The following is a 25,170-nucleotide window of genomic DNA, read 5'->3' on the forward strand; positions in this document are numbered from 1 at the left end:
GTATATTTTTGTATTTACAATTGGAGCTTTTGCAAATGTACTAAAACATAAACTTTTAAAAATTAAGTATCAAATCATTGATGCAGCAATAAATTCCTACTTATTCATGAAAATGTGAAGGTAATAAGTATTAATAAAAACAGGGCTTTTTTGTTTGTTTCTTCTGTCTTTTTTAAAAAGTTAGTTGTTTTATCTTAAAATTTTAAGTTGATTTTGGTTGCTTGGTTGCTTGAGGTTAGGGAGGGTGTGTTTTTGTGTGTGCAGGAGGTCTGGGCTATTTTTGTCTTAACGGAAGAAAACACCTTTTGCAAATGATTCAGTTGTATAACAGAACAAGATTCATGAAGGCAACAAACCTCTACACACTTTCCTGGGAGTAAACTCTATTTAACTCAATGGGACTTCTTTCTGGGTAGACAGATATGCTCAAGAGGGCTACTGTCAGCTTTTGTTATATTTCAGCAACAAATATATTTTAGTATATCCTTTGCTTTATTTTTATTCTTCTAAGTTTTTTTTAGCTGTTAAAAAGTAATAAAAAGGAAAGACTCCCATTTTTCTTTAGTCACATTTGCTGCATATATATCCTGAGTTCTGTATCCCTCATTTTTAACCTTACAATAACCTTGGGGAGTTAGGTTACGTATGTGACATTCTGGCAGTCTTTTATAATTTTGACTGCATGGCTGCTTTTATCCTTTTGTTTGTTTCTATGCTACCAGGAAAGAAAAGTTCCTCTGCCCTGCAAGGTGAACTGGGTATTCAAATATTTACATATTTTTTTTTAAAAAATGAGTATTTTATAAATAATTATCTCTCTATCTATCTCCTGTCATGATCTGGACTTTGCTACTTAACCCATATGTAATTGCACCTATTTTAAAATGCCTATTTTAAAAAGTGAAGTAATGATTTTTTAAAAAATTACCTCATCACCTCTCTCTCTCTACATACATATAACTTAATGGACTTTGTCAGTCACGGCCATTCATTTAGGTCACTGGGAAGAAAGAAAAAAAGAAGGAAAGAAAGAAATCCCCCGGCACCTTCTTTGGGGCGCCCTCACTGACTGCACCTAAGTTAGCCACTTTCATGCAAATGGGTCTCCTCTGAGTAGAGCCAACAACAAGGGCTGTGACCCGCCTGGAGAGCGCGCCCTCTGCCCATGCTCAGGGGCCGGAGAGGAGAGGCTCGTGAGCCTCCTCTTTCCCCTCAGGCCGGCCTCCTTCCCTCGTCTCCTCCCTCCGCCAGGCGGGGCCAAGGAGGAGGCGCCCCGGCCGGCACTCTTCCCGGCAGCGCCCGCCCCGCCGCCACTCGAGCCTCGGGGATGTGATGGAGCCGCTGCTCGCCGAGATGGCCGCGCTGCTGCTGCTGCTGCTGGCCGGGGCCGTGGGCGGAGGTGAGGCGGCGGGGAAGGGGCCGGGGCGCCTCCTCCTCCTCCTCCTGCCGGGCTGGGAGCCCTGAGGGTTTGCCGGGGGGCGCCCGCTGCAGCCCCTCGAGAGCAAGGCCTGGAGGGCAGAGTGGCGGGGGGTCCATCCCTTAAGGTCGGAGGGGAGAAACTCCTTCTGTTTCCTCACAAGTAATCCCGCTCCAAGTTGGAGAAGGAAGTGGCCTCTCGTTAAAATTCGGCACCCCAAATTGGTGCGCGCGGGTTTGTTTGGGTGGGAATTTATCTTATGGTGATTAGATACGACTATGGTGTTGATAAACGCCTGCTTCCTCGGAAGGAGAGAAGAGTTAGATTTCCTCAGAAGCCTGACGAGGCTTGGCATCATGTCCCTCTCTTGCTCCTAATGCGTAGTTCGGCACACAGAAGCCCGTTGGGCTGAAGAAAATCCCAGTTCCCTTTCCCCCATCCTTCCGTTTATTTACTTTGTATTTATAAAAGTATTGATGTGCTTCCACGTCGTAAAATATCGGGGGGGGGGTGCGCGTGTGTACAACATTCAAATATGAAACACCATTGAAAACAATACAGACAATCATTCAAGTGACTGGCTAATTTAAAAAAGAAAAAGTTACAAAGGCATGTTAACATACAAAGGTCTTCAAGTCAACAGCAAGGCTGTTTGATCTGCGGCCAGGTTGCTGTCCAAATTGCAGCTCGCTGATCACTACTACACTTGGGGTGATCCCAAATTACTGTCATTTTCATAATTTCTTTTAGGTGCTTGGGAACAAAACTTGGCAAAGTTGCATAACTTGACCTTAAACCAAATAAGGAACATTTTGGAAATGTTTAGGGAGGCTTAAGTAGACTTGGGTCCAGAAGGAGTAGCTGGATGACTTCTTAACTTCCTGCTCTATTAGTGTCCTCTATAAGAGGACAGTGGGTTTCATTTGTTTTTCTCCACCTTCCTAATTAAGTCGGTTTTCTGCTGTTGTTCTGTTAGCACAGGAACAGTTTAAGCAGTCTCTAGCCAGACCTCTTCCATTGCATGCAGGCTGGCTGGTTTCCTTGACTCCTCCGTGCCCAGCCCAATATGAGCATAACTCAGTCTGTGTGCTGCTGAAGCTTTGTGCCTCTTCTCCTAGTAATGGTAATCTAGCATTCTGAACAGGCTCACTTCACCTCAGCGGCAGCTGCCCACCTCCTTTGCCCATCAGAGCCATCTTGTCTACCTGCCTGCCTGGCGGCATGATGGAGGAGCTGCCAATCTTACTGATCAACCCTAGTGTCCCTGGCCTACATGCCTATGTGTGAGTGAAAAAGGATTGTCCTTTGCCATTTGTGAGGTCGCCTCTTTTCTATGTTTCCTGAGTATGTTACATGTTGAGTATGTTACATGTGTGCCCGTATATTTTCTATTTGTTAAAAGGCAGGGGCAGAAAGAAGTCGGCTGGCAATCTGTTGCCCAGGGAAACTCAGGGTTGGCTTCGGTTGTTGACCTACAGATATAATCCCTCCTGATGTACTTTCAGCAAGCAAAATAAATACTAGTGCAGCAAGCTAACAAAAATACTATTGCGGGCTGCAACAAGAGGAAATCTAGTAATTATATGTATAGTGAGATGCTTGTGACACCATGTACTTCATATTTGCAAGACAACAAGCTATTTGGAGGGCTACATTTGGTCACTGTGACTAGCCAACTGGAAGCCCTTGTAGGATGACCTTAGGTAAGACTACCAAAGGACCTGTTGATGCAGAACCCTTGCTTTCCATGGAATGCCTGCAATGTTCTGAGACAGCAGGATGAGAGAATTTTCTTTTACGTTAAGGGGACCCTTGGAATACCTTGCCCAAGAGATCTCCCCTATCCTGGAGCTGCTAGTTTAGGGTTGTTGTAGAAGAAACTTTTCTTCAGGCACATGCAATAAAAAAATAATAAAAGAGAGACTGAGGAAGGGAAGTTTAAATGATTGGCATAGCTATACCTCCAATTTAAATGCAATCCACAAAGAAAGAAGGAAAATATACATATGCGTAAAGAAAACGAAAACCCAATAATTTATTTAGATAGCTCAGTTGGCGTAAATATGAACCCTTCCTGCATTATTAGCTAACAAATACAAAACTAACATTCTCTAAAAATTACCGTATTTTTCGCCCTATAGGACGCACTTTTTCCCCTCCAAAAATGAAGGGGAAATCTGGGTGCGTCCTATGGGGCGAATGCAGGCTTTCGCTAAAGCTTGGAGAGCGAGAGGGGTCGGTGCGCACCGACCCCTCTCGCTCTCCAGGCTTCAGGAAGACATCCGCAGCCTAGGCAGCCCTGCCTAGGCAGCCCTGCGGGAGTTCCCGCAGGGCTGTCTAGGCTGCGGATAGCAGCCTGCTTCCCGCAGCGCCAGGCGCACTGAAAGCAGAGCGCCCGGCGCTTAGGGAACACATCCGCAGCCTAGGCAACCCTGCGGGAGTTCCCGCAGGGCTGTCTAGGCTGTGGATAGCAGCCTGCCGCCCGGCACGCAGGGCACCCTGAAGCAGAGCGCCCCTCGCGCCGGACAGACATCCGCAGCGTGGGGAGCCCTGCAGGAGTTCCCCGCAGGGCTCCCCACGCTGCGGATAGCAGCCTGCTGCCCGGCGCGAGGGGAGCCCTGAAGCAGAGTGCCCCTCGCGCCGGGCAGACATCCGCAGCATGGGAGCCCTGCAGGAGTTCCCCGCAGGGCTCCCCACGGTGCAGATAGCAGCCTGCCGCCCGGCGCCCAGGGCACCCTGAAGCAGAGCGCCCCGCGCCAGGCAGACATCGGCCAGCCCCACAAGCTCGGGGGACAGCAGGGAGGCGCAGCGCCACCATCCCGCTGTTCCTCGACCTGATTCGGTTTCCCCGACCTGGTTTTGGGGGGGAAATAAAGGGGGGGAAATTTCCTTTATTTCCCCCCCAAAAAACTAGGTGCGTCCTATGGGACAGAGCGTCCTATGGGATGAAAAATACGGTAACTTTCAGATACCTGGTATGTGATATTTCCATGTCAGTATGCAATAGGCTGAAGCCAGCTTAGCTATCTAAGAGAGCTAGTCTGAGATTTTGAACAACACAGCATAAGTTGTGTTACACTGCATTTCCACATAGTTTGCTATTTGGTGAAGAAATAAGAATCTTGGACACTCTCAGTTTTTCCCTTGAGGCTGAGGGGGAAAGCTTAAAAGTGTGTGGGTAGCACCTAGTGAATCACCAAAAGCTTTCTACAGGAACTAGAGAAGTCGAAGCATAATTTCCAAACAAGACTTTTTTGATGGCATACAAAGGCATCAAAAACTTATATGGGCATAATCCAGCTGGAAGCATCAATGGGTTGAATCTTCTATTAATTAAAGATTAAAATGAAGTTTTAAAAATACTGTAGGTGCTTTGTCAAATGCCAGGGTGGTCAGTACCATTGATCTTGAATTGTGCACTTAAGGTTATTTTTCTAAACTAGTTGGCTAGTTGCATACATCTGGAAGGAGAAGCTGATATTTCTTTGTGATACGTTCAAAGAGCTTGGTGCAACTTGAAAATAGTGAAGGACATTGGTGGAGGAGCTTGGCAGCATTCATTGATTCCAGGAATCTGGTAGAGGGGCAGGTATATTATCACTACTTAGTCATCCTGTGCTATCTTGTTCTTAACTTTTGTGATATAACACACCAGCTCTCAGTCTTTTGACCCACTTTTCTCCATGCCTGAGACTCCCCTATCAGATGTGTCCTTGCTGTACTGACAAGTTTCTGGCTATTGTTTTCCTTTTTCAGACTATAGCTATAGGGCATTGGCAGAGCACATGCTTTGCATATAGAGGACCCAAGGTCCAGTAGTAGTACCCCGCCCATCTGGGCAGCTCTCAACAGAATTAAAAGCACAATAAAACATCAGACATTAAAAACCTCCCTAAGCAGTTCCCAGCATCTACAGGTAGGGCTGGGAGAGAGTCCTATCTAAAGCCTGGGGGAGCTGTTGGCAGTTACAGGGTGTGCAGTATTGAGCTGTGGGGATAATGATGCCTCTCAGATAATGCCCTATGTGCATGACATACATGCACAATAAGCTGAGCACAGTGCATGGGATGGAATTCCAAGGGATGGCAAGCCTTTGACAACTGCCTATATTGTGGTGCTCCTTAAACTGTCACCCAAAGGCATTCCTTAGACCTCAAGGGCTGAAACTCTGTGGCAGTGGGTGTGCACCTAGCTGCATTTCCAGTTGCTGCTTGGATTCGTCCTGAAAGTCAACAACTTAAAAGAATAGAAAGTGATGGTTCCCCCATTTCCCTTCCTTTTTTTCATAGGAGTCGTGTTGGATCTGCCTCGCCCAACTAACATCACATATACTATCAATGAAAATAACTGCCAGCTGAATGTGACATGGGCTCCTGTAAAAATAGAAGATGACTGCAATCTACGGTATGTAACTGCTATAACCACCAGTGGAGAATGGGGCCAAAAGGTAAGCTTTCAGGGTCTTCTGATTCCAAGTCAGAAATTGCCCTGCTGAATTATTACACATACAAGAATTGTGATGAAAAGTAGGGCTTTGGGAATTGAGAAGCAAATCAGTGATTTCAGACAAGACTTGTGGAATCTAGAAATCTGATCTGTTTGAATTGATGGTAGCGTGACACTAAAGCTCTGCCAAGGGGTGGTATATAAGGAGAAGAGGGTCAATCAGCCTCTTAAGCTGCATTAAATATAGTCTTTATAGGTTAGCATGGGTGGTGTTTCCTCTTGTAACCATGGAAAGTTAAACTGGCATGATGTCCTGAGTGGTGTTCTCACATGCATTTGTGTGTGTGTGTGTGTGTGTGTGTGTGTGTGTGTGTGCGCGCACGCGCACACACACACACACATACACAAATATGCATAAACACACAAGTGGCATGATCTTTTTCAACACTTGGCAATCTTGAAGCAGGGAAAACACCAATACGAGCAGGGGGTAACACAGGAGAGTCTTCAAGGGACACAAAAATAAAGATTTAACGGTCCAACACATTTTATTTCCCCAGGGCACCTAGATGCATCACACTGAGTCCTATACCATTCTCATTTACCAAATACTACACAGTACTGTGCCTCTGAGAAGGGGTATCTTAGAAAGCGATGGGCCACTAACAACACATTTTTATACATGTCTGCTCAGAAGTAAGACCTACTGAGTGGAATTTATTTCCAGGTGTTAGATTGCTGCTGAATGTTTTTGCACCTTTTGATACTCCAGCTCTCCTTTCTTTCTCCCTCTCTCACCAAACTTGGCAACTAGCAGTTGAGTGTGTCAGCTAGGGGTGGGGAAGGTTTTTTGGCCTGCTGAGCAAGATCTTTATCCCTCCTACCCCCATGGATGGGTGGTTGCCACCTGTGAAAGTTGGCCTTTGAGAGGAGATAATTCAAAGGGCTGGCTCAGTCCATGTGCAGCTCTTCTCAAACACCTGACAATCATTTGGCTGTTGGACATTAGAGGTGTTCTAATAGGGTTGTCCTACATCTGGGAAATCTGGACATGCCCTCTTTTGAGGGACCAACATGCCCATCCGAGCGGAGCTTTACATTTTAAAGGAAATGTCTGGGGGTTTTGGCTCAGGCTCCTCGGGCTTCTTGGCCTCAGGCTAGCTCAAGCTGCTCTGCACACCATGGCTGCTGCCAGCCCAATCCAGGGAAAGAGGTGCACAGGCTCTGTGGCCCTCCCACATGCCTCTTTCCCTGGCTTGGGCTGGCAGCAGTTCAGGCTGTCCTCTTTTTTGTTCTTCAAGATATGGCAATCCTAGTTCAAAGTGCTTTGCAAGCCCAGTGTTCAGTGCTTCCAGTACACCACAGGGGTTGCAAAACATGTAATGATCAGCTGGTTCTTGGGCACCTGGGGATCACCACACAAAGGACCTTGAGGAGACTATGTTATCAGTGCCTGCAAAGCCCTTTTCAGCCAAGCCTTAACTGCCACACATCCTGACATCATAGATAGCAGGTGCGTGTGGCTTGCTCAAAATGGCTTTGCAAATCAAATAGGGAAGACTGGTGGGCCAGATTGGCCTACAGGCCAGAGGTTCCCCATATCTGGTGTCACTGACTTCTCTGCAACATGCTATCTTGCAAGTAATGCCAGCGTTCTGCCTGTGGGGTTAGAGAGCTCTGGTGTGTCATTTGCACATGCAAGTCAAGTGTGATCAAGTAGTATGCCCAGCTTTTCCATGGCTTGAACTCAAGATGACTTCCAAAACACGGCCTAAAACAAATGGTAAAATTAGGCAGTCCAATAACAAAGATAGCAAAATCATCTAAATCAGGAGTATCCTGCATGGTGCCCTCCAATTGTTGTGGACTGCAACTGGTATCATTCCTGACCATTGACCATACTGATAGGAGTTGCATTTGTGTGACTCCTGCAGTGTACCATTGCCATCACAGTTATGGAAAGGCTTCTGTATAACTTCACGGACATTTAACTCTTTGGAGTGATTTCTGTGATTGGATTGTGTGCATTTCAAGTGAGATGTGGAAAACTAAACTAGAAAAGACTAGTGATAGCAGGAAAAGCACACGAGGGGAGTACCACAATTCCTGCTGCTACTTAAACACATTCAGCCTAACGGGTGCTGTACAGAAATTAAAAATTCCAAGGCCTTTCCCACAGGCTCAAAATCTAAGAAGACAGTGAGGGAAAGGGGAATATTGTGTGCTAGCAAGAAGACAGAGTAAAAGAGAATGCAATAATTAGCAAGAGTAGGAAAGTATTATGATGATTTTGAAAAAGAGATCATAAATAGCACAAGGGAGTAAAGGGTTAATAGATGAGTGTTCCACAAATGGACTGTCAGGAGCATAGAGAGAAAGCAATGGAGACAGATAAAAAATACAAATACAAAATAATAAACGAGGGTAAATATAGGAATGTAATTTAATTAAAGTGAACATAAAGAAAAACAAGCAGAATAATTGAGACCAGAAATATATGTAATCTTGTGTATGCCTCCACAAAAGTAAGCCTCAGTGACTTAAGTTACTTTGCTTTCTCCCAGGTGAGTGTGTTTAGAAATGCAGCCTTTGGCTTCCAAGGAAACTGCTACAAGTATAGTTGTACTCATAGAGTGTTTTACCAGTAGAAGCCTTATGATTTTTATCCTATGGAATCGGGTTTAAAAATTACTTTGTTTGAGATTAGTAGTTTTTAATACATGTATATATGATTTCCCCTCCTTCCAAACATAGGAATGGAATGTTCAAAATTTCCGGACAGTGTTCATACCTCTGGGTAAAAAAGTCATTTTTGGAGTCGCCACTTCATGTGAAGGACAGGGTGATGGAGATTATGTTAAAATCACTCTTTGTCAAAATGGTAAGTTTTCAGACACTGCATTCTATAGATTTAAAAAAATAATTTTTATTAAAGAAGTTCTTGGTTTACAAAAGTACATGCATTGTCTCTTCAGATTTGTATTAGACATTTATTTATCAAAAATTGCACAAATATCTGTATCAGCTTAACAAATCCATATTTGTACTCCAAACCAGAAAGCTTCTTGAGATCCCCTGCCTAAGTTGTGCACCCAGTGCTACATTTCCCTAAGTCCAGTCCTCCCCAACCCGGTGGCCTCCAGATGTTTCATTCTACAACTCCCATCAGCTTAAACCACTCAGGCTATTAAACAGACTGTGGGAAATGTAGTCCAATACATCTGGAGGCCATGAAGTTGAGAGACATTGCCTTAGGCCTTTTCATTCTCAGCATGAGTTTGCTCATTCTCGACCAGCCACAGAAGTATCATGGTCATTAGACGTGCAGATATTGGACACTGTTTGATAGCACTCTTTAAACCCCTTCTGGTTGGCAGCGCTGCAGATAAACTGCAGGTTACATGCATGGTATGGAGAAAATGTAGAATGGGGCGTGTTCCTCCCTTTCTCAATAGAACAATCTGGGATTATTCAATTAAAATGCATGGTGGGAGATTGAGGACAGGGAAAAGGAAGTACTGTTCATACAGCACCTAGGTAAACTATGGAACTTGCTACTACTAGATGCAGTTGTAGCCACCAACTTAGATGCATTTAAAAGGGCTTAGACAAATGAATGGAAAATTAAGGCTCTCAGTGGTTACTTGTCATGATGGCTGTGTATTACGTCACATAGGAATATCAGTTGCTGGGAAGTATGAGCAGGAAAGTGCTTTGTGCTCAAACCTCATGGGCTTTTTGCAAAGTTCTGCAAACATAGGAGTTTTCCCTGGCATGCTGATGCTTCCCTTTTGTTTCTCCGTTGCCCCATTTTGATCTCCATTTCAGTCAGCAGTCATCCTGGGGGCCCAAGGGGTTGGCATGGGTGTGATGGTTAAGACTAAAACATTCCAACACGTTTTCAGAATTGACAAAATGCTCTGAAATACATGGATGGTACTTGGTGAATTCTCTGCTGCAAGAAAGGGCTGGGGATGGTCGAACCTTTACATTCCATATATCTGATAATTTCCTGCCCCACCCCTAAATTAAGCCTTCAAGCACCAATCATTACTATAGAATGAAGTACACAAAGTAAATGTTTTCAGGTGGGTTTAATTTGCATGACCTAGCCTAAATTAGGAATTGCAGAATTTTGCTAGTTCAAAGCCTTTGAGTCTTGCTGTGCTTGAAACCCAATTTCTGGGCTCCAGCAGTACTGCTTTGCAGGCAAGTTAGGGCCACAGTTTCAGAAGCTCACTGAAGAAGGAGGAATGCTTAGTTAAAGCCAGGTACTTGATGCAACCAATCCTGCTTCTGATGCTTTTGCTTCCTAGGTACTGCAGGTACAGGAGCCACTAAAATCCTATGTATGTGGTACAATATGAAGTACATGATGTGCTCATGGCAGCGTGGAGAGAATGCAAGTCCTAACACAACCTACAAATTGAATTACTGGTTTGTACTTAATTTTTTCTTTTATTTCCATTGTGTAGGGAATTTGGGAACTCGGCCCTCTCTCTTTCAGCGCAGAGCTGTGAGGGATTTTAATCAAACATTCCTCAGTTTGGAAATCCCTTTGGGAAACATGATGAAAACTGTTTTGAATCATAAAATCATAAAATTGTAGAGTTTGAAGGGACGCCAAGGGTCATCTAACACAACCCCCTACAATGCTGGAATCTCAACAAAAGCATCCATGACAGATGGCTATCCAACCTCTGCTTAAACCTCAAATTAAGGGGTGTCCACCACCTTTCAAGGTAGTCTGTTCCATTGTTGAGCAGCTCATACTGTCGGAAAGTTCTTCCTTCTCTTTTGTTGTAACTTGGTTTGAGTCCATTGCTTTAAGTATTATCCTCCAGAGCAGGAGAAAATAAGCTTGCTCCATCTTCCATGTGACAACTCTCAAGATATTTGAAGATGGCTCTCATGTCTCCTCTCAGTTTCCTCTTTTCCAGGCTAAACATACCCAGCTCTCTCAACCGTTCCTCAAGGGCTTGGTTTCCACACCCTTAATCATCTTGGTTGCCCTCCTCTGCACACACTCCAGCTTGCCAACATCCATCTTAAATTGTGGCACCCAGAATTAGGCACAGTATTCCAACTGTGGTCTAAGGCAGAATAAAGGTAAAGGGATGCCAGACCATTAGGTCCAGTCGTAACTGACTCTGGGGTTGCGGCGCTCATCTCGCTTTATTGGCCAAAGGAACCGGCGTACTGCTTCCAGGTCATGTGGCCAGCATGACTAAGCCGCTTTTGGCGAACCAGAGCAGCGCATGGAAACGCCGTTTACCTTCCCGCCGGAGCGGTACCTATTTATCTACTTGCACGCTGACGTGCTTTCAAACTGCTAGGTTGGCAGGAGCAGGGACTGAGCAACAGGAGCTCAGCCTGTCGCGGGGATTCGAACCACCGACCTTCTGATCAGCGAGTCCTAGGCTCTGTGGTTTAACCCACAGCGCCACCCGCGTCCCAAGACAGAATAAAGTGGTACTATTACTTCCCTTGACCTGGACACTATATTTCTGTGGATGCAGCCTAGAATGTCATTAGCTTTTTTTGCTGCTGCATCACACTGTTGACTCATGTTAAGTTTGTGGTCTACCAAGACCCCCTAGATCCTTCTCACATGTACAACTGGCAAGCCAGGGGTCCCCCAACTTATATTTGTACATTTAGTTCTTCCTATCTAAGTGCAAAACCTTACATTTGTCCATATTGAAATTCATTTTGTTGGTATGGGCCCAGTTCTTCAATGTGTTAAGGTCATCTTGAATCCTGATTCTGTCTTCTGAGGCATTAGCTACCCCTCCGAGTTTGATGTCTGTAAATTGGATGAGCATCACCTCCATTCCTTTGCCCAATTCATTTATAAAGGCATTGAATAACAGGCCCAGGGCAGAACCCCACTGCACCCCACTTGTCACTTTTTCTGGGATGACACGGAATCATTAATGTGCACTCTATATATGTGTGTGTGTGTGTGTGTGTGTGTGTGTGTGTGTGTGTGTGTGTGTTTCCCCTTTTCCATTCACAAGGGTCATTCTAGACACAGCCAAATTTTTACATTAGAACCTTGTCTTTCTAAATAATCATTCAAGCACTTCTGTTCCTTCTTGACTGTATTCATTGGCTTTAGTCTTATTATATCCGTCAATTTGGCCAGTTCCAAATATTCACATAATTTACATAACCATTCCTCTTTGGTCAGTACCTGGTTACCCTTTCCAGTACTTAGCCACTAGGATTCTCGCTGCTGATGTCGTGTACAGAAAGAATTTAGTATTTTCTCTGGAAATATCACTATTCAATATTCCCAAGAGGTATGTTTCTGGTCTTTTGCTATGTGAAGTTCTTAGTAACTTTTTTATTTCTTCCTGGATCATGTCCCAGAACTTTTTGATCTATGGACATGTCCACCACATATGGTAAAGGTTCTGCTTTGTGCATCTCCAGCACTTATTACTAAGCGATTTGTTCATTTTAGCCAATCTCTCCGGTGTTAAATACTATCTATGGTGCATTTTCAGGTAGTTTTCTCTTATTAAATAATATACTGTAAAATTAATATTTTTTTGTCCACAGTTTTTTCCACTCTTTATATTCAATTACATAACCTAAGTCCTGCTCCTATCTTATTATGGCCTTTCCCTTTTCCTCTTTTTCTATTTGAGCATTCTGTAACAGCTTGTACATTTTGGAGAGAGTCTTTTGGTTGTTCTGTAAAATCTCCTCTAAGATCTATGCTTTATTATCAAACCTTTTTAACATCTTATCTTTTTCAAAGGTCGCCCTAAGCTGGTATTATTCTAGCCAATTTACCCCTAGTTGTTTGAGTTCTTCAAACCTTTTCAGTTTGGGACAATAATTTATCTCATCCACCAAGTCTCTGTAAGTTGGCCAGTTATTGTTCATGTTATTCTTATGAATGGCAGTTGACTCTATAGGTGATATCCACCAAGGGGTTTTTGTTATAACTTTGGATTTATTCCTCTCCCAAACTTCAAATAAGGCCTTCCTCACTAGGTGGACATCGGTATTCCTAAGCAACATCCAGTCTTTCAACCAAGTCCAACATGCGGCCTCAAAGTACATTCTGAGGTCCGGGACTGCAAAACCTCCTCTTTCTCTGAGTTCCGTCAACAATTTAAAATTCATTCTTGCTTTTTTGCCCAAATAAAACTGGCCAGGTCCCTCTGCCAATCTTTAAAACATTTTGTCCCAATAATTATTGGAATTGTCTGAAAGAGAAAGAGGATTTTGGGAAGTACTGTTATTTTAATCATTGATATTCTGCCCCATAATAACGGCTTCAATTGACTGCAATTTTCTAAATTTCCTTTAATTTCCTTCCATTTTTTGATGTAATTGTCTTTAAATAAATTAGTGTTTTTATTTGTAGTCCATACCCCCAGATAGTTTACTTTGTTTGTGGTCTTTAGACCTGTTATTCTTTCTAGGTCTTCTTGTTCCTTCTCTCCCATATTTTTTGTTAATAATTTAGATTTATCTTTATTCAGTTTAAATCCCGAAACCTCGCCAAATTCATTCATTTTGACTAGTGCTTTTTGTATGCCTTCATTTGGGTTTTCAGTAGTAATAATCACATCATCAGCAAATGCCTTCACCTTGTAATATCGGCTACCTAAATTAATGCCCCTTATTTCCTGATCTTTCCTTATTGCTATTAAGAGAGTCTCTGACGTTGTGATAAATAAGAGTGGGGACAAGGGACAACCTTGTCTAGTCCCTCTTTCTATATTAAATTCTTCAGTGATTTCATTATTTATAATTATTTTGGTTTTCTGGTTGTCATAGATTGCCCTAATTCCATTCATGATGTTGTTTCCTGTTCTCAAGCTCTCAAAAGTTTTAATTAAGAAGTTCCATGACACACTGCTGAAAGCCTTCTCCCATCTGCCAGTAGCATTGCTACCTTTTTGCTTGGTTTCATTTCTGTATATTCCAGTAAGTCAATAATTATCCTTGTATTATTTCTTATTTGCTTCCCCAGCAAAAAGCCGGCTTGATCATTTCCTATTACCCCATTTAAGAAATTTTTCAACCTGTTAGCCAGGATACCTGTAAATATTTTATAATCCATGTTTAGTAGTGAAATTGGTCTAAAATTCTTAATAAGGTTCAGATCCGTACCTTGTTTTGGTAAGAGTGTTATTAGTGCTTCATGCCAGGATTCTGGGGTTTTCCCTTTCTCCAGTATCTCATTCATGATTTTTTTAGGCTTAGGGATAACTAGTTCTTCTAATTTTTTATAATATATTATTGAAATCCCATCCAGACCTGGCGATTTTCCAACTTTCATTTTCCTTATCACTTTTTTAATTTCATCTGTTTCTATATTTGAATTTAGTAGGCTATGTTCAGCCTCCTCAATCTCTGGCAACTTGTTTTCTATCAGGTATTTTTTAACTTTATTCTCATCTTTGTGTTCTAGTTCATATAGTTTTTTGTAATAATTCATAAATTTTTCTTTAATTTGGTCCGGGTCGATAATTTCTTTTCCCTGGTCTGTTATTTTATTTACAACTCTTTCCACTTGTCTTTCCTTTGTTAACCAGGCCAGTATCTTGCCAGGTTTATTGGCCGATTCAAATTATCTTTGTCAGTCCATTTGATTTTGTTTTCCACTTCTTTATTTATTAAATTGAATATATGGGATTGTAAAATTTTTATGTTTTGGAGTATTTTCTCATTTTTAGGGTTTTTTACCAACTCTTTTACATTTTCTCTAATCTGTTTATTTATTTCCATGATATTACTCTCTTTACTCTTCCTAATCCTCCCCATTTGTTGTATTCCAAAGCCTCTCATATAGGCTTTGCTTGCATCCCAGATTATTTTCCTATCTGTGACTTGTTTTTCATTTATTTCAAAGAATTCTTTCAGCATTTCTTTGGCTTTAATTACCCTTTGATCATCTCTCCATAATTCATCATTCATCCTCCACCTCCCCTTGTACGTTTTTTAAATTTCCTTTGTATCATTACTGCGTTGTGGTCTGACAGGGATCTATTCAAAATTTCTGCTTTCTCCAAGCTCAGTGTCAATTTTTTTGAAGTCCAGATCACATCAATTCTCCCACCTGACTTTTTAACTTCAGAAAAATGTCTGATATATTTTACGTTAGGATGTTTAATTCTCCAAGTATCATAAAGATTGAACTTTTCTGTCATTTGGAAGGAGAATGGTAATCTACCTGAGTTAGATAGTTTATCTCTGTCCTTTCTATCCATTTTGATGGATGCAACTCCATTTAAGTCCCCCATAATTATTATATTTTCACTGGCATAGTCCCAGAGTCTCTCTTCTAAGTTTCTATAGAATTCTAATTTGTTATTGTTTGGGGCATAAATCCCCACCAAAATTATTTTTTCTTCATTTATTTGTATCTCTACCCTTAGGACTCTGCCTTCTTCATCTTGAAATAACAGTTGTGGGTTTAGGACTGGTTTTACGTAGATGACCACTCCCCTCTTTTTCTCCGTAACTGATGCTATATACTCTAGACCCAAATTTTTATTTTTTGAAACCCTTATATGCTTATTAGATATATGGGCCTCTTGTAAACATATAATATCCCATTTCCCCCCTCTTTAATATACATTCTTCTTTGTTCCTTTTTAGTTTACTGTTCAGCCCATTCAGTTTCCAGGAGATACATTTAAATGCCATACAATTTTTTTAATTTGTCAAGTCTTACTTAAGTAATCAAGTGGTGATAGAAAGAAAAGGAAAAGGAAAAAGGAAAACAGAAAATATAAATCGTAATTAAAAGTCTTAGTCTTATCTTGTTTTTATTTTCTCACTCTTGAAGCTTCTCTCCTCCTAACTCTTGCCAGTACTTCTTCCAGAGGATTCTGGTTTCTTCCACCGATCTGAAAGTTCTTTTCCTCTCTTTATATGTAAAGGTGAGTCCCTGAGGGAATTCCCATTTGAATAATATTTTATTTTTCTTAAGCGCCGATGTAAATCTATAATTGTCTCTCCTTTTTAACAGATGGATTGGGACTTCTTTCATGATCTCAATATGTTTCCCATCTATATACAAGGGGTTTGCTGTGCCCTTTAGCAATATTTTACTCTGTGTGGCCTCGAGTTCAAAAATACTAGACAATCCCATGGTCTTTTCCTGCTTTTTGACTTGTTCACTCTTATTCTAAATATTTTCTCGATATCCAGAGACAAGTTGTTTTGTTTGCATATTAAATTGGGGGGGGCCTTCTTCGTTGTCAGTTTTAAATTAATGGAGAGTTCAGCGCTGACTCGCCGGGTTTTGAGGTGCTAGCGTCGGAGAGTGGTTCTGCCTGTTTGCGCTGAGGTTTTCCCCCATGCCATCTCCACTGGTAAATGTTTTAAATAACAAAGGAGCGGAAACTTGGGGAAACCCCTTTGGGCTCAGCCCTCAGGATCCCCACCTGAGGTCGGGGTAACTTACGCCTCTCATTCCCCATTGTCTCTCTCCGGTTTTGGTCTGCCTTGAGTTGCCAGGAGTGCAGTCCCTCACCCGGTCACTGAACGTGCTGCTCTGGAAGTCTGCCGCTTTGCTTCCTAAGGTCACTTGTTTTGATATCAGCATTTTTCCATCTTCTCTATGCAGAGGACCTACTGCTTTCTTTTTCTTCCTCTTGCTTCAAACATAGTGGAAGAAACATTTATTAATTATTTTTAACCTCTTGCAAGCCTTCTTTCTGCAACTTAACTGCTCCCCTGTAACTGTTGGCTACTCTGTATACTCTTCCTTCTTGATTTCCCCTGTCTCAACTCAACTGTAAGCTCCTCATGCAGCCGCACCAGACATCTTTTCTTTCTTGTTGGAATTGTCTGCATTTGAGCCTTCAATTTTTCACCTTAAAAAAACTCCTAACTACTTTGGACTCCCTTCTCTTTGAGTATTTCTGACCATGGAATTTTACCCAGTAGCTCCTTAAGCTAATAATAATGCGGGGGGGGGGGGAGTAATAATGGCCAGGGGAAAAATGGAGTTTCCCTTTTCAAGTAGATGGAGAGTGACTGGATACAGTGGCTATTTTACAGCTTCCATTTACCTTGAATATAAAGGTGGGGGAGAGGACTAGGTGGCACCAATAACAATCCAAAATCTAAGGCTACCACAAAGCAGCACTGCACTTCATCCTTGTTTTCTGCTGCCTTAATAGTATAGGAGTGCAAACATGTTGACCTGCTACCATCCTGACTTTTAAGTGTGCTGATGTTGCTTCCTCTTTTGCCCCCAAGGTATATTGATCAGGATAGAGGAGGGCCATGCACACATTACACTAAAAAAGGTGATGACTTTCGATGCACTTTCGACACAAACCTTTATTGGCCTCCAGGACTCAGCATTTCTATCCAGGGCAATTCCAGAGACATTCAGCCTGTGTGTATAATGAATAAATTACCAGAAGTATATGGTAAGTTTACAAGCTGCTTGGCTATAGGTCTGCTTCATGTGAAAAGGCTTGGGATTGGAAATGGTGTTGCAGATTCTAATGGTCTGCTGGCATATGTAAAATAGCCTCGTTTTCCCATTTAAAAGGCTTCTGAATGATGCTGTGGTGGCCATTCTCCACCGGGAATTCCAACTAGTAGATTGAGAAGAATTTTCCTTATCTTTACGTTCTGATGGAATTTAGTGGAGGATATCATTTCTTAGTTGCATTGGGCTCAGGCTATCAATAAGTCATTGCCATTAACTCACACTGAGCCTGCAAAACAACTGAAAGTATAAGCAATAGAGCTCCTGGATGATGTTTCTTCCAGACCCTAATTTACTATGCCTTAACTCCCAGAACATGGCCCAAAGGCAGCACAATGCAGCAGCCTTGCTGAAGCTAAGCAGGTTTGGTTCTGGCCAGGCTGAGACTACTTAGGAAGCCAGTGTATGCCACCTTGAGTCCCATGGAAGAAAGGTGGGGTATAAATGTCAAAATACTGAACGGGCAACCAGAGCTTTTGGGGAAAAAATAACCAGGATCAGGACTTCCGGAGGCGGCGCCAACGGCAATGGCGGTCTCCTTCTAGTTTGGAGGGGGAAGCTCTGCGGAAATCGGGTCTGTCCGCTACGGCGAAGCGGAGACCCTCGCGAAAATCACAGGCAGGAGAAGCCTGTGACCGTAGGACTCGGCGGGCACCTTTAGCACCCCCCGGATTAGCGAAGGGACCCCGCAAGAGGTTCCGGAGCGCAACGGGAGTTGGCGCGGTGCTGAGAGTCGATCGCTCTTTCCGTGGGGTGAAGCCACACAGCTGTTGCTGGAGAGCGCTGACCTTTTTCCTGTGACAATTCGGCTGCTAAACAACTACCCATGAGCAGGTGAAGCTTAAGAAATTGGGACTAAAAGGAGAAAAAAGGGATTAATTTGGCACTGAAGCGGGAAGGTGTAAACAGGAAGTCCACCTTCCGTTTCTGTACACAGATCAAAGCAAAGACTTTTTTAAGCTAAGACCTGGAGAACGGTGTTTTAAAAGTTCTAAATCCGAACATCAAAGTAAAGAACTCCCCCCCCCAGGCTGCAGGAGAGGGGGGTGAAGAGGGAAAAGTGACTTTCTTACTTACAAAGGGGGGAAAAAAGAGACCATCATCTAACTCCTGGGAACGGACTGCCAAGTTCATTTGAATTGTTGTATTGAGAGTTGCACTACTTATAGACAATGTAATTTTTTAAAGGCGAACTCTGCAAAGGAGATACTTGTTAAAGGTCTTCTCTGGATTTGAAACTGTTGCTTGTTTTTCTTGAAGGGGACTTTGGAAAGTTGGAAAAGACTCTTTATTGTAACTTGAATGACTGCTACAGTGTCCCCCTAGAGGAATTTTGAAACTGCACACCCAGCTGGGAGATTTTTCCATTCTTAACTCTGGGGATTTTCCACGATAGGATTTGACCGTGGGACCGACCTTGATTCATAGACAAAAGTGTGATGACTGACAGGACAACAAGATCGGGCAAGGTTAGAGTGCAGCAGCCCAGTGCAGTATCCCAGCAACATAGATCATCTGTTCCCGGCCCTCCTGTGACGCAGGGGGAAGATCTTGCACAAGCTGGGCCAAAAGGAATGGCTTCAGAAGGGGATTTCACTTCAGTATTAAACAAAATTTATGAAAAATTGGAAGGCCTAAGTAAACAAGTTACTGAACAATCAACTAAAATAGATCAGAATACTGCTAGCATTAATAATTTGGGACAGAAGGTGAATTCCAATACAGAATCTATTGAAAAATTACTGCAAGAATCTGCCTCTAATCGAAAAATAGCGGAGGAAGCAAAAGAAAAAGCAGTGGCTGTAGAGGAAGAAATAAAGCCGATGCGTAAACAGATTGGGGACCATCAGTCACTTCTGTCTATGATTGAACTGAGGGAGAAACAGACCAATCTGAGGATCAGGGCAGTACCGGAACTTGAAAAAGACAATCTAAGTGACTACCTGACACAGGAATTTGAAAAATTTTGGAACTTGGAGGTGGAGCGAGACTTTAAGATAGTAAGTGTGTTTAGGCTTGGAAGAGGAGGGAGAAAGAACAGGGTGAGAGACTGTTTGGTTACCCTCCGGACGAAAGAAGAGAGAGACAAAATACTGAGTGCACACTTCCAGAAGACTTTGGAAATAAACGATTCAAGAGTGGAGATTTTTAAGGACATTCCGAAACATCTGTTGGATCTTAGAACCAACTACGGAGATCTGGTGGCCCTATTGAGAAGAAATAGAATTGTTTTTAGGTGGGAATTCCCCCAGGGACTATCTTTTACCTTTAAAGGGAAAAAGTTCAAAATAAGATCAGTGGAAGACAAGGGAAAATTTTTGAAAGACCACGAAGAAGACCTGCAAAAAGAAGTTCTAGAAGAGCTGAGAGCTTTAAAATCAGGAGTACTAGACATAGTACCACCACCCTCAGGATTGGATAAACTAGAAAAAGTGATACCACCGCCAGAAAAAGAAGAACTTTTGGGAGCAGTTGGAGGAAAGTAGAATAACTACACCATGTCTCTGCAATTATTAAGTTGGAACATTCATGGATTTAACTCCCCGGAGAAGAGGAAGAAAGTCTTTCATTTATTGAAAAAGGAACAATTGGACTTAATTTGCTTACAGGAAACACATGTGATAAGGCTACACAGGAAAGTACTGATTAATAAAAGATTGGGCCAAGAGTTTATTTCATCGGATAAGGTTAAAAAGAGAGGAGTTGTTATCTATGCCAAAGAGAGCCTATCACCGAAATTTGTTTTTAAAGATGAACAAGGAAGATTTGTGGCAATTGAAATTCAAGCACAAGGAGAAAAATTTTTGATAGTAGGAGTTAAATCTTTAGCCCAACTCCTGTATGGCTCTCAAATTAGCCCCTCTGCCAACCTTAAGACCCTTGAAACAGTACAATCAAAATTCTTAAGATCATTATTTGCTACCCCAAAGTGTACACCTAATGCAGTCTTAAGGCAAGAGGCAGGACTGCCCAGAGTGGAATTAAAAGTCTGGGAGCAAGCAATATCCCTCTGGCTGAAAATCCATTACAATCCTAAGGGACTGTTACCTTGCTTCCTGGCCGCAGTTCCCTATCCTCCTTGGCTTATGCAAATAACTAATAAGATCAAACAAATTGGCCTAAACCCTGAAAACCTTTTTATTGGAACTCTGAATAAGGCAAAAGCAATTATCACTCAGAGACTTTACGATGTCGAATTACAACAAGAAGACGCCCTACTCCCGGAGACGTATAGATGTTTAAAAGCTTGGCCTAATTTTGCAACTGCCCCTTACTTAACTAACATCACTAACGAAGCTTATAGATGGGCTTTCTCTAGAGCCCGCTTTGAGACAATGCCCTCAGCAGTGCTGTACAGCAAATTCACGTGGGTACCAATGCATGCGCGCCTCTGCCCCTGTATGTCTAATAAGGTAGAATCTGTCACACACATCCTTCTATTTTGCGAATTTTATAATGAAGAGCGAGTTCAACTTATTTTGCCGCTTTTATCAAAATTCATACCCCTACAACATTATTTGGAATCCTCCCCCGAAATTCTACGAAAATACCTTCTGGAAGATTCCTCAAGCTCAATATCATATGAGGTGGCCAAATTTTGCACTTTAGTAATCAGGAAGCGTAAATCTCTTCTGTTGAATGGTACACTGCGAAGTTCCCTTGTGTAATCCTTTTTCTTTCTTTTCTGATGTTGTTGTTGATTTCTTTTTGTTTGATCTTGTGGTGTTTAGTGTCACTGGCTTTTGCCGTAATAAACTTGGATTGGATTGGATAGTAGGAGTTTATGCACCAAATGAGGGGAAATCTGAATTTTTTAGGAAATTGCATGAGACATTGTTGGACTTAATGGATTACAATATTATTATGATGGGAGATATGAATGGAGTGGTATCTACAAATATGGACAAGTCGCAGAGACAGGTTGTAACTAAAGATGGCAGACTACCAAAAACTTTTTTTAACTTGACTGACAATATGGACTTGATTGACATTTGGAGAACTAAGAACCCCTTAGGAAGAGAGGGAACATTCTTCTCTGAAGCCAAAATGACATGGACAAGAATTGACCAAATATGGATAACTAGAGGACTGGCACCTAAGATTCGAAAACTGGAAATTTGCCCAAAAACTTGCTCCGACCATAATGCTGTGAAGATGGAGATGAAACTAACACCAATCGGTTCCTTCAGATGGAGGATGAATGACACCTTGTTTAGAGATCAAGAGTTTACCATGAAGGCCCAAAAAAATCTTGAGAGACTATTTTGAGGTAAATTTGAATACCACGGTTGAAAAAAGAGTAATCTCGGATGCAAGTAAAGCGGTCATGAGAGGGTTTCTGATCCAACAGAATGCAATAAAGAAGAGAATCGTAAACGAGAAAAAAGATAAAATCTTGGAAAAAATAAAAGAAATAAAAAATAAAATAAAAGAAGGAGAGAAGAAATTAAGAGCGAAACCAAAGTCGCAAGAGATTCTGAGAGAAATAAAGTTACATCAAGTACAATATATGAAAATGATAAACCAGGAAGTAGAATGGAAAATTAAACAGATGAGACATTTGAATCGGCTAACAAATGCGGGAAATTGTTAGCCTGGCAGATGAAAAAAAGACAAAAATTAAACACTATCATAAATTTGGATGTGGAAGGAAAGAACATACAGAATCCATTGGAGATTAGAAAGTGCTTCCAGAGATATTTTAAACAACTATATACACAAGGGCCACAGAAAGAGACTGACATAGACCAGTTTTTAAAAACAAACGGATTACAAAAAATCTCTCAAGAAAACAAGATAATGCTGAACCACAAAATTACAGAACAGGAGGTAGAAGGTGCCATTCAGAATATGCAGTTGGGTAAATCTCCAGGGCCGGATGGCTTAACCTCAAAATACTATAGATCTTTGAAAGATTGGTTAATTCAGCCACTAAAGGAGGTTTGTAATGAAATTTTGGAGGGGGAAAAGGCGCCAGAGTCGTGGAAGGAAGCTTACATTACACTTATACCGAAAACTGAGTCTGAAAAGACACAATTTAGGAACTACCGCCCCATATCCCTGCTCAATGTGGATTACAAAATTTTTGCTGATATTTTGGCTAATAGATTAAAAAAGGTACTAGTTGAAGAGATACATAAGGACCAAGCTGGCTTTCTCCCAGGTAGACACTTGTCTGACAACACGAGGAATATAATTAACATTTTGGAGAAGTTGCAAGTGAACATTAATACCAAAGCAGTTTTAATTTTTATAGACGCGGAAAAAGCCTTTGACAATATTTCTTGGAAATTTATGAAGAAAAATCTTCAGGGAATGGGGGTGGGTCAAGGGTTTAAAAATGGTATAAGTGCAATTTACTCAGAACAAAAGGCTAAGTTAATAGTCAATAATGTGATGACAGAGGAATTTAAGATAGAGAAAGGGACACGACAAGGCTGCCCAATTTCCCCATTGCTTTTTATTTCGGTCCTGCAGGTTCTCCTAAATATGATTAGAAGGGACCGTCTGATTAAAGGTATTCAGGTCGGAGCCAAACAATATAAATTGAAAGCTTTTGCAGATGACCTAGTTTTGACGTTACAGGAGCCAGAATCTACTACAAAAAGAGTATTAGAATTGATTCAAGAATTTGGTCATGTGGCAGGATTTAAGTTGAATAAGCTAAAAACCAAAGTTTTAGAGAAAAATTTTACACCAATTGAGAAAGAGAGGTTTCAGAAGGAGACAGGTTTAACATTAGTTAAGAAAGTAAAATACTTGGGGGTTAATATGACTGCTAAGAATTTAAATTTATTTAAAGATAATTATGAGAAATGTTGGACAGAAGTGAAAAAAGATTTGGAAATATGGTCAAATTTGAAGCTTTCCTTGTTGGGTCGAATTGCAGCTATAAAGATGAATGTATTGCCAAAAATGTTATTTCTGTTTCAGTCATTGCAAATTCTGGACAAGATGGACTGTTTCAAGAAGTGGCAGAAAGATATTTCTAGATTTGTCTGGCAGGGCAAGAAGCCCAGAATAAAATTTAAAATACTAACTGACGCAAAGGAAAGAGGTGGATTTGCCCTGCCAGACTTTAAACTTTACTATGAATCAGCAGCATTCTGCTGGCTGAAAGACTGGCTCCTTCTTGAGAACACAGACATTTTGGACCTAGAAGGTTTCAACAATGTTTTTGGGTGGCATGCATATTTGTGGTACGACAAGGTTAAAGCACATAAAGCATTTAAAAACCATATTGTCAGGAAAGCATTGTTTAATGTCTGGATAAGATACAAAGACTTATTGGAAAATAAAACCCCAAGGTGGTTGTCACCAATGGAAGCCAAGGCTCAGAAAAAGCTCAATATGGAGGCCAAATGGCCGAAATATTGGGAAATATTGGAACAAGATGGAGACAAGATGGAGACAAATTGAAATTGCAGAGTTTTGAGAAATTAAAAGATAAAGTGCGAGATTGGCTGCATTATTATCAAATAAGAGAGGCCTATAACTTGGATAAAAAAATGGCTTCCAGGTGGAAAAATCAAAATTGGAAACAGAACTGTTAGATCCCAAAACTAAGATACTTTCAATTTATAACTTGCTGTTAAGATGGAATACGCAGGATGAAACGGTTAAATCTGCTATGATTAAATGGGCACAAGACATTGGTCATAACATTATGTTTGCTGACTGGGAACAGTTGTGGACCACCGGTATGAAATTTACGACATGTAATGCCTTGAGAGAGAATATTATGAAAATGATATATAGGTGGTACATGACACCAGTCAAGCTTGCAAAAATATATCATCTGCCCGATAATAAATGTTGGAAATGTAAAGAGAATGAAGGTACATTCTTTCACCTTTGGTGGACGTGCCCAAAGATTAAGGCGTTCTGGGAGATGATCTATAACGAAATGAAAAAGGTATTTAAATATACCTTTCTGAAGAAGCCAGAGGCCTTTCTCTGGGCATAGTCGGCCAATTGGTGCCAAAGAAGGATAGAACATTCTTTATGTTTGCAACAACAGCAGCAAGAATACTTATTGCAAGGTATTGGAAGACACAAGATCTACCCACCCTGGAAGAGTGGCAGATGAAAGTGATGGACTTTATGGAATTGGCGGAAATGACTGGCAGAATCCGAGACCTGGGAGAAGAGTTGGTGGAAGAAGATTGGAAGAAATTTAAAGATTATCTGCAGAAACATTGTAAAATTAGTGAATGTTAAAATGATGTTGGGTTGGAAATAAGTGGTATTAGCAACAAAGTTAATAAGAATATGCAAAAATGAATTGATAATGGATGAAAATATAGAGATATAAAATGTTAAGATATAGAGTTAAGATAAATGAAAGAGGGTAAGGATTTGCTGATTTGATTATTTAAATGGGAATACAAGAAGGGGAGGTGTGAGGAGGTCAAAGAAACAAGCAAATGAGTTTTAAGTTATGAAAAATGGAATTGTTTTTAATTTTTCTTATTTTTTCTTTGCTTTTGTATGTTGTATCTTTCTTTTTCTTTTTTCTTTTATTATGTGTTCTTGTATTTATGTTTTTGTAAAACTTCAATAAATATTTCTTTTAAAAAAAATAATAATAACCAGGATCAGGGGAATCATCCCAAAGAAAGGCAGGCTCCCTTGCCTCTGATTTGAGGGAGTTGCTGGCATACTTCCACAGTAAACAAGTCACCATCACATAATAGTCGCATCCCCCTTTTTCTGGCCCCCAAAATGGTCCCAGAGCATTCCCTGCATAACAGTTGCAGGGGTATTTTCACTGTGCATTCTCTTACTGGCCAAAGGCAACGGGAGCAGGCAGTCAGGCAAGTGGGTG

The 25,170-nt window shown here is 41.4% G+C and overlaps 1 protein-coding gene across 1 annotated transcript in view; it reads left to right on the top strand.

Moving 5' to 3' along the window:
• The first annotated feature begins 1,271 nt into the window (after positions 1-1,271).
• Positions 1,272-25,170, top strand: part of IL13RA1 (interleukin 13 receptor subunit alpha 1) — a 36,362-nt gene continuing 12,463 nt past the window's right edge. The window contains exons 1-5 of the mRNA XM_053374665.1: positions 1,272-1,399; positions 5,707-5,864; positions 8,618-8,744; positions 10,180-10,300; positions 17,102-17,277. Coding sequence (XP_053230640.1) covers positions 1,333-1,399; positions 5,707-5,864; positions 8,618-8,744; positions 10,180-10,300; positions 17,102-17,277 — 649 coding nt within the window. The 5' untranslated portion in view covers positions 1,272-1,332. The remainder of the gene's footprint in view (positions 1,400-5,706; positions 5,865-8,617; positions 8,745-10,179; positions 10,301-17,101; positions 17,278-25,170) is intronic.

The sequence above is a fragment of the Podarcis raffonei genome, chromosome Z (assembly GCF_027172205.1).
Source record: "Podarcis raffonei isolate rPodRaf1 chromosome Z, rPodRaf1.pri, whole genome shotgun sequence".
NCBI classification, from domain to species: Eukaryota; Metazoa; Chordata; class Lepidosauria; order Squamata; family Lacertidae; genus Podarcis; species Podarcis raffonei.